This window comes from Folsomia candida, unplaced genomic scaffold, assembly GCF_002217175.1.
Source record: "Folsomia candida strain VU population unplaced genomic scaffold, ASM221717v1 Fcan01_Sc002, whole genome shotgun sequence".
Taxonomy (NCBI): domain Eukaryota; kingdom Metazoa; phylum Arthropoda; class Collembola; order Entomobryomorpha; family Isotomidae; genus Folsomia; species Folsomia candida.
Genome location: NW_019091194.1, coordinates 4,965,016 through 4,978,900, shown reverse-complemented (window position 1 = coordinate 4,978,900; position 13,885 = coordinate 4,965,016). Strand labels below are relative to the sequence as shown.

Below are 13,885 nucleotides of genomic sequence, written 5' to 3'. Positions count from 1 at the left end.
TGTTCATACCTATCTCACCAGCAAGTTAGTTACATACTTTGTAGGGTGATTAACAAATATTCGGGCAAGAAGATCCTGCTTTGGAATGTGGTGTACAATTGAAAATTACATAGTAATTTGAAATTACTTCATGAAAGTGAAAGTATCCTCGCCGTACTGCTTTCTTTGGAGAAAAGAAGTACTAAATGTTTGCATGTTACGTATGCATGTTACGCATATTATTTCAAGTAGATTAACAAATTGAAAATATATTCATTATCGTTGGTAATTTCATATTTATTTAGGTTATCACGGATCTCGTCATCTAGTCATACATTGTAAAGGCATTTTATTTTTCAGTTACTTCGGAGTTGGGCTGACTTTTCCTTCTAGAAACAAAGCAAGGGAAACTAAAAGTGACACTTTTTAAGTCCTCGCCTTTCACATTGTGTGTCAAGCCAACTTTGTATGTACATAGAGGTTGGATGGAATACAGAATACTTAAGTGCATGCATGCAGGAGCACAATCACATCTTTTTCATCCCTCACATAAAATCCAGGCAGGGTACCCTCCACAGCTCGTCCCTTTTTACTCCCTTATTCACACGACCACGTGCATTGAATGTACGATGAACCAACAAAAAGATGTTGATATAAGAAATAACAAATAACAAAGAAAGGTCATGCATTCGTAAGAGTCCTTCTTTCGTTTTCATTTTATGCCTAAAACATGAGTGTATTCATTCTTACTTTATAATCATCCTATTCCAGCTGACCTTCAGTTTACCGTCATTTTTTCATTACAAACATATCTAATACATAAAAAAGAACATTAATAATTTTTTGAAATGAATCTGCACCTTCAAAAAAGTTTAGACGGAGGTGAGCTATTCCAAATCGTGACACAAAATTTTCGAGCACCTCAAGATTTCTGGACGTATTTCAACCTTGAGAATGCAGTGATGGGCATTGCAATTTTCAATGTGGTAAAGTGTTATATGTACATCTTTTTCATAATTTGCATATGCCAAATTATTAACCAAATAACATTTTTGTCACAGGCTTTCTCTTTCTTTTTAATGTTTTTAATTTTAAAAGTGTCCATTGTAAATCTCTATTCTTCGTTGCGATGTATCATCGATATCGAAGAGGAATGTAGCATTGGTAAGATGGAATATTCTCATTTTGTAGATTACACTATATACACGTGCCTCATTAATTTAACAACAATTTGTCTATTGTAACGCAGACCCCGAAGCCAGATTATTAATCGTGGAGGGATTATTCCTGTACGGCCCGTACGTCCTGATAGATCCCATTTTATATCGAGGAGTTAACGACGTAATAATTGTGCATGCAAATAATTGGATAATTTATATTTTTTCTTGTACAACTCAACTACATCAATATGCACACGCGTGTACATTTAGGAGGATTATTACCAAGTTGATCTCTGGTGGAGAATGGCGTCGGCTCTAACCGTCATAAGAGGACTGACATCATTGTTCACAGGAAATATTGGCTGGATCCTGTGGGACGTTATTCAACTCAGAATTGTGCATGAATACAAAGAGACCGTCATGTTTAAAGGAAAATGGGTTAATTAAAATAATCAGAATTACTTGTTGATTATGCTATATGAATCTGAGACTGAAAATGTGTATGCAGGGTATGCCACATGGTTTCGCAACGGGGCAGTGGTCAAAAGAAAACTCATATTAATACAAGACTTAAGACTGATTAATATTCAAGACTGAATAATATTCGATTACCCGGTGACATTCATAACTTTAATGAGTTCTGATGACATGTACATATTTTAATAAATTATATTTACAAGTAATTTATAATTTGAACAATTAACAATTGCCAATTTCAGTCCAAATTCCATCCTTCAATTCTAAGAAATCAACTGCTAACATTTTTGCAAATGACAAATCTATCGTAAAAATCATTTTATATGAAGTTCACAAAAACGTATCCCACCCAGATATGAACCCTTTCTTAAATGCATACTGATATATTTGATGGACAAGTATTTCCACCTTTTTTGCTCATATCCATATAATGTAATTGTTTACGAAGAAGAAGAATGATATGCAAAGATGAGGTACGTACACAAACGTGATCTCTTCAACAAAACAGGATGCGAAATATTCGCCATTCTTGTTGTGCATGTCCACTATTGTGCTGGAATGGAACAGATTGAGACAAAAATGAGCAAATTCTTGACCATACACGTCCATTTAACAATACAATCTTCCCTACTCTACTATTGCACTCATCCACTTTTTACTTCATTTGTTGGAATTGACCAATTTGCCTCAGGGTACGTATGAAGCACTACCTCAGACAAGATCTCATAGTCTTTGCAGTAATGAGACAGCCAGGGCTGGATAATTTGACTTGATTTTCACCCCTACAATCGCATAAATATTGTTCATTCCTGGTGCCTATTGTTTCACATTCACTGCTCAGTTCTCAACTTTTTCTAGATTATATCATCACATTTAGCCTTCGTCTTAGCACATATTTCACTGTAGCGTCACCTGGAAATATACAGCTAGTTATTACATTAACTCTAAATCATATACATACAATGATTCTCAGAAAAAATTCATTTTTAATTTTATCCGTTTCACTTGTGCTTCTAATCAGGTTTGAAAAGTTGACACATTTTTTAACTAACAATGTTTCAGTTTAACATAAATTTCTGATATAGCGGATCAGTCAGTTCTTCTTCCATTCACAAACGAGTGGAACGAGCCCCACAGCCACGTGCACGTTCCAGCCCAGATAAGGATTCTGGTCTACTAATTGAAAACATCAGGGATGAACCCATTGAACCGTTGCGAACTACAAATCTCAACAAGACCACTTCTGTCGGATTTCTCCCACTTCCTCCGAACTACAACAAATTGGTAATTCCACTGGGAAATGTTACCAAATCCATTTTTGTCATGGTGCAACTAGCAATTCGAGAAATTTTGGATGTTGATACGAAAAATGAGGTATGATGTTGCGTAAGAGAAATTCATCTATAAATGAACAGCAGTACTCTATTCTATAAATAAATAATTAGGTGATTGAGCTGGACACGGAATTGGGAGTGTCATGGATCGATTGGGAAATATGGAAGCATTTCATGGATGACAAGGAAATAAGAGAGAAAGCAAAGTCGGGACCGGAGGAAATTACGCTGGACTCTGAATTTCTGAGGCATATTTGGAAACCGGATATTTATATTGGTAACTAATCTTTAACTTTGTAAATAATTGGAAATTTAAGTGATGAGTTTTCATAACAGATGAAATGGCATCCGTGGAACGGACTTCGCTCCTTTCAAAACTTATCACGCTGCGGTTTTTGGTCCGGAACGATGCAATCCCGGGAGCAATTACATTCAAGGCGAGGTAATCATTTTAGTTTGTTCCCCTCGTTGGAGTCAGTAAATTGGATTTAGAGGGTCTAAAGTTGATTTTTCTGGATTACAGGCAATCCCTCAAATTGCGATGCGACATGGATTTTCACTTTTATCCTGCAGACACGCAGAAATGCGAATATAATATTCGAAGCTGTATGTACATACATAAAGTAGTTTTCAATATACAAGTTTAGAGTATTTAAGATGTAATTCTTAATTGTTCCTTAGATTCCTACCCCGTCGATCAACTCTTCCTCATGTGGGACGAGCTTCGCAGCGTTTTCCTCGACAAGGTTGAAGACTCCAATTTTGAGTTTCAAGTCTCAGCCGTGGAACCCGGTGGTGAATTGGACGACTTATATTTAGCATCGCAGACCAGACTTTCACAAAGTATGAATTTATTTCATAAACTAAATAGTAAAGATCCTGAAAATACGTAACGACTATTTCTACAAGTTTGTCTCATTTCATAGCAAACTACTCTGCACTTTCATTCACTCTCGAAATTAGGAGAAATATCACCTATCACCTTGTGCAGACGTACTTGCCGTAAGTAGATTTTGAACTTGGTTATTTAAAAACGAAATTTTTATTAATTTTGACGAAATTTCCTAAAAATCGAAGGTCCATTCTACTCATATTAATTACATGGCTGTGTTTCCTTCTTCCTGCTGATATGGTTGAAGTCAGGATCGGAATTTCGATGACCACGGTATGCATTTGCAAAAATTAAAAGTGAGACTAATTTAACACTTACTAAGGACATACTAAATCCTAGCTCCTCACGCTTACTGCCATGTTCACCGCTGTGAGGTAAGAAAGCATGTGCTACACAAATTAATGTGACAATACTAAAATATTCAACCAATTTGCAGGGAACAAGCCCCCGAAGTCAGCTATCCCATGGCAATAGGTATACCTTCCACTTATTTTTGCTATAATAAAAATTATTTTAATTCATCCATGGTTATGCATAAAGCAGAAATAATTGGGCTTAAAAATTGCCATGTAGATATCTGGATGGTGTTTTGCATTTTCCTAGTTTTTATCGCCCTTGTACTATTCACAGTCATTTACTGGTGAGATTTATATACAAATTAAGTGTTCTGGACCAGAACACATACATACGTATATCTTCTATCACTAGAATTTCTGGTAATAGAAGATATTTGCAATATCAGTGTAGTGCAATTTTTTAATTTAAAATTCAGGATGAGACGCCAACTAGAAAGACTGCAAGAGAAGGATAAAGAAAAACAAGCACAAAATGGGTCATCAAATCTAAATGGACAAACTCCTCAAAATGTGAGTGACCTACCACGTGTGACATAATCATTAGAAAAATTATACAAACTAATAATATCGAATTTGCGTTTAGGGTGGTGACGTCCCCCCACAAAAACCCCAGGACGAAGTAGAAGAAGAGAGGGAAACCTACATTGCGATAGTCACAAATTCTCAGCGCTACGCTTTTTGGCTCTTTGCACTAATTTTCGTAATTTTCATTACCTGGTATTCAACCTGGATCATCCTCTCTGCCGAATACTACGACTGGGATCGGTAAAATTGCAGTGAATACCCTAAGGTCCCCTGAGCATAAAAATATCTTTTTTTCGCGGCGGTCTCAAAAACTGAAATTTCTAGAAATTTTTGAAATTTTTTATAAAAAATATTTTTTTTTGTCTTTGATTTTCATGAAAATGACTTTCTAGACTAACTAAAGTATCCTGAACACGAATCTGAAGAAATTTTTGAAAAATATTCAATAACAAAAAAGTTTTAATTATGCCCGTATTGGGGTATTGTTCGTATTTTAGCGAGCGAAGCGGGCAGGTTAGGTTAGTTGAACTAGGTAGGCGGAAAGCGTGGAATTTTTATCTACTAGTGCTACCTAGGAGAGCTAGGTAGTAGTGCTACCTAGGATAGCCGGAAACTAGAAACCTCATCTTACCCCGAAAATTTGATGTTACCCCAAAACATTCCTAACAGGGGGAAAGTGAGACAAAGTCTTTCCCTGAAACGTCCAAGAATAATTTGTATACAAAATTTCAAAAATGTTTGCTATTGAACATTTTTCAAAAATTTCTTCAGATTCGTGTTCAGGATACTTTAGTTAGTGTAGAAAGTCATTTTCATGAAAATCAAAGGCAAAAAAGTATTTTTTATAAAAAATTTCAAAAATTTCTAGAAATTTCAGTTTTTGAGACCGCCGCGAAAAAAAGATATTTTTATGCTCAGGGGACCTTAGGGTGTTCACATAAAAAATTCAGCCAAATCCGAGCTAGGCCGCTATATTGCAATTTTTTCATAGTTCCGAAAAATGGAATGCTGTCGATGACCCGGAAAATGATACGAATCGTCTTTTTTCGTTCAAAAAGACCAAATTTGATGCAAATGATACTTTCCGCGTAACTACGTCAGAGTTTCGCTACTCTGATATATTTGACGAAGTTATCGAACCAAAAGTCAGTCAGTTGGATGAAGAGTGATATTCAATTCATAAAAGTATTTAGATTTTAACAATAAAAAGTAGATTAATGGAAATTTTATCAGTTTATTTACACAGTACATAGTTTGAGACTGCAAAAATATGCTGACCAGTTTTTCATGGGTGACAATAACTGACAATGTATATCTAAGCAGTCAGGTTAGCATCAGAAACACAAAATTCATTAGTTGCTTACTGGTTGACTCAATCTTTTTTATTGACCCGATCTACGACTACATTGAGTGATTGGTTTCGAGTCAACTTTATTCCTGCAGAATTATTATTACTTTACTTGGCATTGTTTAATTCGTGTGGTTATCTTGCTTGAAGTTTTACCATATCCATTAGTTAAACGCACCTGATCTACGAATTTATTTAGTATTGAGCACGATTCCAATGTTAGAAAACCGGTTGCTCCATTTATTTCAGTACATCACATTCAGCCAAACTCTGTTGAGTAATAAAAATTGTATCCCAGTTTGCGTACTGCGAATGCAAATTCCACGTGCATATGCCAAGATCGTATTCCATTTGTTTGTTTCTGGAGTGGACTGGACTAAACTAATCGTGATGTGGACATTAAAGAAATGCCAATGTTTTCCATGCAAATTTTTGTCTGAATTGACGTGATTCGTTTCGTCTTTCTTTACATAACTTGTTTAAAATCATAATAAACATGTCAACAAGATTTATATTTTTTGTAATTCCAACATAAAAGAGCTGGTAACTCTGTTCTACAAGTTAGTTGAAGATTGTTCCTTGTCCGGTCTACAGATAGTCTGGTGGTCGACTTTGTCTCGAACTTAAAATGCGTCCTTCTTTGATTTTAGTGTTCGTTGTCGTACTAAAGACAGCATCGGCTGGTGAGTAGATAAATAATTTTATGGTTAAAAAACTTTAGAAATTAAAAAAAATATATCTTCCAGTTCCCCAATTCGGTATTCCATCGCTTCCCAAGGCTGCCCCCGTCCCAATCTCGACACCCCAGGCGCCGATCCCCAATGTCGCTGATGGCCTAGAGTACACCCAGAAGATCGAGGACCTCGTCAGCCTGGTCCGTGTGGCTCTAACGGACATGGGCGAAATCGCTGTTGCAGATAATCCAGAAGCTGGTTCCAAAATTGTGGCAAAGTTGCAGGCTCAGATTGCTCGAGCAGCTCAAGTTCTTGCAGATTTTACAACAAAATCCGCCCGAGTACGACGCGACGTTAAGAGCAATGGAGAGTCTTCGTATAACCAAGTTGGGGAAATTCTGGTTGAATCTAATGACAAGACGCAACCCGAGAAGAGCGAACTTAGCCCGGAAGCCCAGGAAAAAATGGATGATCGACATGACAAAGCCGTGAACGATTGTAAGGCCGATGTTTGCAAGTCGCATACCGCGAAGAGGAATAAGATTAAGGAAGCCAAAGCGGCAAAAGCGGCGAAGGGATAATTATGAATATTTAAGATTTGCTTGTTCCAATTATGTAATTATTGTTGGCTTGCATCGTTAAGACAATAAATATTTAGTATAAATCTTAGAGGTGTACAAACATAGATAAATAATTTGCAGAATTCCCTTTGCATGTTTTGGCATACTTATGCTCTGTATGAATTTTTGCAACTATTCTAGATATCATACATAATTAGTAAAAATGCTAATTGATTTTCCCAGTGTCAATCAACTTGGTGGCTTAATTAAAACATTATAAAAATGTATACATATTCTACAAGGAAACAAATTAACGCTACACTCAAAATGCAACCACATAAAATAAACAAAGTAACAATGGCTCCCGTCATTCCGACTGCATTGTCGATAACATCTCCCTTCAATTTGAGAATGGCAGGTGTCCGATACAAATACTTTCGACTCATGACTTCCCTCTGCAATCTTTCATGTACTCCCGTCTCAATTAATGACTCCAGCTTGTTTGGTACTTTTGAAATTCCCTCCCTCGAAGTTATCCATCCAGTCGGAAATGAATTGATTTGTTCTTTTCCCTTTTGAAATTTTATCCAGAAATAGTGTTTATTTAGGAAATCCTCCTCTGCTTTGAGAGCATTCGATTCCGCGACGAAAACGCTTTTTCCACATTGTACAATTTCCTCTTCTGTCATCTTCTGAATATCCTGCGCTGAATAATTTGTCCTCTTATCGAAATTCTTCGGTCCGTGTCCATGCTTCGGGTGAAGTAAGGTCAGATAAAGTTTTTCATACAGGTTTAACTTGAATTGCTCTTCCTTCCGCGTGCTCCATTTGGCTAGGAAATAAAAAAATTTGAACAATATGGCCTTCGGATTTCTTGTAATCGAACCCATTTCGGGTGGTGACAGCAATCTGAAACATTCATCGGACGATGTGACCGAATAATTGGGTAAATGCGACGTGTTGCTTTCAGATGCTTCCAAGATGGTCTTTTCGACATACCAACGAATAATTTTATAGTGATCCTGCAGCCTAGCTCGTACAGTGGCATCGCTAAGATCCCCAAATAAATGTATTTTATCATTTTCACAAACAAGATCTTGAAACTTTTCCACCTTGCTTTGAGAAAACGGAGAATTTAATTCAGAAATCATCAAGCCTGTGTAAGAATTGATCAAAATGAGACATCCTAACGTCCATCCGGTTAACATCCATCGGATAAAATCATGACGTATTAATTGTCTCAGAATTTGGCTGGATTCCTCAAACATGGTTCCCACAACTGACAGCCACGAGGAAAAAAATGTATTTCGGGTAATAAATTTCACATACGAGAAAAGGAACGTAATTACTACGCATACAGAAAACGCTAAACACAGCCAAACGGAAGGTTCGAAAGGGGTAATGTAAAACTTGAAATTTATCCTGGTCTCAGAATAACAAGTTAAAAATTGATAGCCCGAAAATTCTGTAAGCACTGAACAGCATGTCGAATCTAGACTAAACTTATTAAGCTGAATAAATCCACCGCCATTGTATTTGCATTTCTTTCCGCAATAAATTAGGCTGGTATTTATCCTCTGAAATATGGCTTGTAAAAAGTGTTGATGAATTGAAGACCTGCTGGTTCGGACGAACGGATTAATTGTTTCGGACATCAAATCTCTTATTTTGTCGGATTTCTCCAAAAGTACGTCCGTATTGTCGATTGATAGTAGCTCAAACTCGATTGGTGGTTTTTTTAAGGACACGAATCTTGCCAGAATGTCTTTACTATCTTTCAGGTCACAATTCATGTCGGAAATTTCTGGAGGGTTTCCTCCTTGTACGCATAATTCAAAAGCTGTATCCTCTTTGATGAATGCTATCCCAAAATTTTCCGTGAATCTAAAGTATCCTCCAATTCTCATGCTGGCCAAGATTTTCTTTTCATAATTTGTGAAAAGTATTGTATAAACGTTTTTCTTCGAGTATGACCGTGGTGAACCAACTTCTTTAAAACGGACGTGCCTAAATTTGAACCACGACGAAAGTTCAGATGCATTCTCTTTGCTTAAGAAGTTTGAGATGAAAATTTCAAGTACACAAATAGAAATTCTTGTCCTAGAAATGTCCAAGGCAAACAATTTGAAATCAGGTCTCCGTCGAGATGAAGTATTTGTATAAGAAGTCGGTAAAAATATTAACGTAGTTGGTACTTGGTTATATTGAGGTTGAGGCTGAAAATTGATTGATTGCAACCCATTGTGCAAGACGCGGAGATCACAGTGAGAAACGCCTTGTATTAGTTGGTGAATTTTTATGGGATGGCTTGCAGGGCGCAGGGTGGATCCTATTCTTATAGATATTTGGAAATTAAACAAGCTTATCGAAATCCAAAAATTATAAAGCAGCATTTGTTGCATTTCGAATGAGTGTGGCTTCTGCTCAGCGACAAACTAAATGCACCGGAAGCTCGTAGCCGGTAATAATACTTAAGTACTTGTCTTAGTATGCATGTATGTAGTTCCAAAACAATATTTACCAGGCCATGTAATTATGCACTTACTTGTAGTCATTTATTGTAAACTTCCAGAGTTTACTAACTACTTAAATATTTATGGATGTGCTGTGAAATTGTTACAAACTTTTCGTAATGGAACTTTTTCAACTAAAAATTATCGACAAAAATGACAATGAACTACAGTTTATGAAGTTCCCATTGAACTAGAAGAATAAATGCATCGTGATATTATATCTGTTCTATTTTCCCTTATATGCTTATATAATTTCAAGTTATGTAAGTCAGTATATTTCTAAATATAATGTTATTTATTGATATTAATTAACTATTCCTCAACCTGTAAAATGAATCAAATAACTCTTAATATAAAAAATATGAACATTGCTTTACGTTCTAGGACAAAACATAGCAACGCCACACCAAATATACATCCGCACAAAATGTAAAGTGTCGCAATTCCTCTGTTCATCCCTATTGCTTGCCTAGTCTTCGGGTTTATCCATTTGACGACTGGCTGACGATTAGCAAATTTTCTTTTGATAACTTCAGCGTTCAACCTTTCATATATTCCCGAATCGATTAGCAACCTGTAGTACGTCGAGACTTTAGATATTCCCTCCCTTTTAATGATCCATCCTGTGTAATGTGGATTCAGCAAATCTTTCCCTGTATGGAATTTGAGCCAAAAGTAATTTCTGGAAAGAAAATCTAGCTGAGCTGCGATTTCAGATATTTCAGCGACATAAACGCTTTTCCCACATTTTACAACATCCATTTCGATAACTCTACGAATTTTTTCAAGTGAATCGTTGCCTTTGACTTTATCCGGGTGATGGGCATGTTTGGGATGTAGCAAATTGTACAAGAGTGGACTAGGAACTAGCTTTACGCTTTTAAAAATATCCCTGTTCAGAAAACTTGAATAAGATGAAGCCAGAAAGCTCACAAAGTCGTACATTCTTGTTCCGAGGAAATGTGATTCTTCCGGAGCAGATAGCAGCTTAAAGCATTCGGGAGATGGAAAAGTTTGGTTCCCTGGTGGTGGTTTTGGTAGCCTCTTGCTCCCGAAAATTGCTGACATTATTTTTTCTGCGTACCAATACAGGACGCCACGATCTCTTACGAACAACTCTTCTGTGGCGTTATTTGTGTTCATTCCACCGCACACCAAGTCCGTGAACGACTCTGGTTTCCAACCTGCTAGTGGAGCGTTGAGCGCTGAAATCATCAATCCGTTGTAACAATTTGTCAAAAGGACGCAGACCAATGCCCACGTGACAAAGACCAAACGGAAAAAATCACTTTTCCCAATTTTATTTGTGATTAAAATAGGCTCCTCAAATATTGTTGCTGTTACGGTCAGCCAGGCACAAAACGAGGTGGTACTGCTACCATCCCACATGAATTTCACGTAGCATGACAACATTCCAATGACAAGTAAAATCGAAGCCATCAAACAAATCCAAACGTCGCGTTTAAATGGAGCGACATAAAATTGGAAACTAATTGCAGTTTCTGAGTAGCAACTTAAAAATTTATAGCCTGTAAATTCGAGAGGGACCTTGATCGAGTCCCCGTAGTCGTATTGCGTAAAATGTCCCAATTTAATATTTGAATGACCTCGGAGTAAACAAGTACAATAGGCAAGAGTTCCGTTAATTTTACGAAATACGATTTGGGCAATGTGTTGATGAATCGGGTAGTTCGCGATCCGGTCAAATGGGTTGATGAATTTTGGATGAGACATGAAGTCAATCTGTTTTTTCGCCCCTTTTGGAATCACAATATCAATATTATCAATCCCAAATATTTCCCATTTCGTCTGAATTGTTTGCAAGTCTTGAAATCGCGTCACGACATTAACTCCGTGTTGGTTGCAATTCATCTCGGAAATTTCGGCACGTCCTCCAGCTCTTTGTGTGCACAATTCGTAATATCCGTTTCCTAAATTAAATGCTATTCCGAAATTTATTATTGTTTGTACATATAGCTTTCCCGATAGGGATACATTAGTCAGGATTTCTTTGGTGTATGTTGTTGCAATGATGGCGTACACGTTTCTCGTAGAAGTAGGCAATACTGCGGAGTGGCCCCTACCCCTGCCGAAAATAAAGTGACGATCACCTCCAAATTGTGACCAGTATGGAAATTTAGTCTGTTTTCCCTCGGTTAAGAAATTTGAAATAAAAATACTTATTTGGCAGGTGGCTACTCTTGATAGCGAAATATCAATTGCGAAATGAACCCAATCAACTTTGCCGATCCGTTCTCGAGATTTCGAATAGTTTGACATGAAAAGAAGACACGTTGGTAGAAACGAAGTGGGCTGAAACCTGTCTGATTCCAAGTTGCCGTATAAAATTAAGAGATCACAGTCTGCTACTCCTTGGAGTAATGTGTGTATTGGAATTATACCCGTCTTGTCATTTTCGGTACTGTATGTTCGTATACAAAGTCTAGTGAGAAATAATAAATGCAGACTTATGCAAGAATTTTTGTCAAACGACAATCCTAACATTGCGAAGCGGGTTCCTTCCAAGCAGGATCACAAAGGCCAAATCAAAACTTGAGCCTATAACCTTGATGTATTAAAAGGACTTTATCCGTATGTATTAGTCTCACATTTTATTAGGATTTGTTAGAAGTATATATGTGTATGTATATATATGTATAATTGAAAGTTCTTTCTTGTGGAAATAAGTAAATTATTTTAAAATAATTGTGTATGTATGTACATTACTAAATTGTATATTGAGAGGAGAAAGTTGCAACAGTACGTGGAATTTTACTGGCATACAAAATATGTATGTATTTAAGTATGTAGGTATTTATGTATTTATGTATCAGGTTCTATTACTATATACATACATATTTTTCTCATTGTCACCACACACTGTATCTAACAGACAACAGGAAACGGTGTCCATTATTGTCCCATATCAGAATACGTAATCCTTACAATAGTCAATAGTTTACTATTTTAACTATTATTTTCACCGAAACTTTATCACAATAACATGTAACTATTTGTATATTTATATGCATATATGTACCCTTAAGCATGATATTTATCATCACCCGTACTCACGTATTCATCTCTCTCGCTCCGTGTATTGTCAAGTATGCATTATGTCAACTTTTACTTTATACAAATTTAGGCTTCGTAAGATTTCAGCAATGGTTAGCAATCGAGAAGCATGATCATGACACAAGAATAAATAATAAATTGATGCCGTGATGTAATATTATTAAAAAAATTAGCCAAAAGAAAATTATTCATATTAATCCACAACTTTTACTAGACCAGAAATGTACAAATCATTTAGGAAGCATATAATCAATCAAAACCAATTCTTGATCTAAATTCAATCATCATTTACGTCATCTATTTCACCCAATTGCAAATATCCATCTCCACTAACGTCCATTGCACGAAACTCGTTATTACTAAAGGTAACATTCCTCAATTTCGTCCACGTCTTGACCTCGTCTAAGTCGAGACGTCCATCCGAATTGGTATCGACCGAGTTGAAAATGGTATATGCCCCGATGTCCGGATCAATTTCCAGTTCGTATTCCATTTGGGCAAAATCATTTCGCAGTGACCTTTTTCTCCTCCCCTTGTCCAGTACGCACCCCATAAATTGCTCACAATTCCACTGCTTACGACACTCGCAATTACAACAGAATATGTTACAACTTTGGTACCCACAGCACGGCGTGGGCACTGTACAATCAAGGCAGGTCTCCGAAAAGCCGACGCGTGACATGGGATAACCGTCAACAGTGCAGCCATACGCTATGAATGATGTGCAACAATCCGCCATGGCCATTTTAGAATAGTTGATCAAATGTTGAAGAATGGTTGTAATCAGGATGCTCAGAATTTTCTAAAATTGAAGATGTTTTTTTGTACTTTTCGCCTAAACAGATTTCAAAACGTGGAGTTAAAACTTACCATATTAGTGACTGGATGTAGCTTAAAGTATGGAATTCGTACACTTCTTAATGCTAATATGAATCAACATGGTCTGGAAGGGATTGAAATTAAACTCAAGCATAGTGCAATTTTGTAGCATG

General features: G+C 36.6%; 2 protein-coding genes and 1 long non-coding RNA gene across 3 annotated transcripts; 2 read left to right on the top strand and 1 right to left on the bottom strand.

Annotated features, from left to right (window-relative positions):
• The first annotated feature begins 426 nt into the window (after nt 1–426).
• LOC118434396 lies at nt 427–1,774 on the top strand. Its single transcript, XM_035847834.1, has 5 exons — nt 427–965; nt 1,041–1,143; nt 1,229–1,320; nt 1,410–1,577; nt 1,648–1,774. The coding sequence occupies exons 1-5, from the start codon at nt 828–830 to the stop codon at nt 1,699–1,701; spliced, it is 555 nt and encodes a 184-aa protein (XP_035703727.1). The 5' UTR covers nt 427–827; the 3' UTR covers nt 1,702–1,774.
• Nucleotides 1,775–2,332: 558 nt separating this feature from the next.
• On the top strand, nt 2,333–7,414 carry LOC110844066 (glycine receptor subunit alphaZ1). The gene is made up of 15 exons (XM_022090178.2): nt 2,333–2,637; nt 2,702–2,990; nt 3,062–3,227; nt 3,287–3,392; nt 3,474–3,556; nt 3,632–3,793; nt 3,877–3,952; nt 4,028–4,115; nt 4,182–4,216; nt 4,279–4,316; nt 4,416–4,482; nt 4,615–4,708; nt 4,782–4,963; nt 5,715–6,754; nt 6,818–7,414. The coding sequence occupies exons 1-14, from the start codon at nt 2,579–2,581 to the stop codon at nt 5,890–5,892; spliced, it is 1,623 nt and encodes a 540-aa protein (XP_021945870.1). The 5' UTR covers nt 2,333–2,578; the 3' UTR covers nt 5,893–6,754; nt 6,818–7,414.
• A 5,663-nt stretch (nt 7,415–13,077) lies between these two features.
• LOC110845028 lies at nt 13,078–13,852 on the bottom strand. The gene is made up of 2 exons (XR_002547480.2): nt 13,764–13,852; nt 13,078–13,695 (listed from the first exon to the last, which is right to left on the bottom strand). It is a non-coding gene; the product is annotated as an uncharacterized LOC110845028 (long non-coding RNA).
• Between the last annotated feature and the right edge of the window lie 33 nt (nt 13,853–13,885).

Bases quoted from the DNA above. Each gene is read 5' to 3' on its own strand.
- LOC118434396 (XM_035847834.1), top strand. From the start codon at position 828: ATGAATCTGCACCTTCAAAAAAGTTTAGACGGAGGTGAGCTATTCCAA. The intron at 966-1,040 runs GTAAAGTGTTAT...TTTTTGTCACAG, and splicing joins GCATTGCAATTTTCAATGTG to GCTTTCTCTTTCTTTTTAAT. The intron at 1,321-1,409 runs GTAATAATTGTG...GTGTACATTTAG, and splicing joins TATATCGAGGAGTTAACGAC to GAGGATTATTACCAAGTTGA.
- LOC110844066 (XM_022090178.2), top strand. From the start codon at position 2,579: ATGATTCTCAGAAAAAATTCATTTTTAATTTTATCCGTTTCACTTGTG. The intron at 2,991-3,061 runs GTATGATGTTGC...ATAAATAATTAG, and splicing joins ATGTTGATACGAAAAATGAG to GTGATTGAGCTGGACACGGA. The intron at 3,228-3,286 runs GTAACTAATCTT...TTTTCATAACAG, and splicing joins GAAACCGGATATTTATATTG to ATGAAATGGCATCCGTGGAA.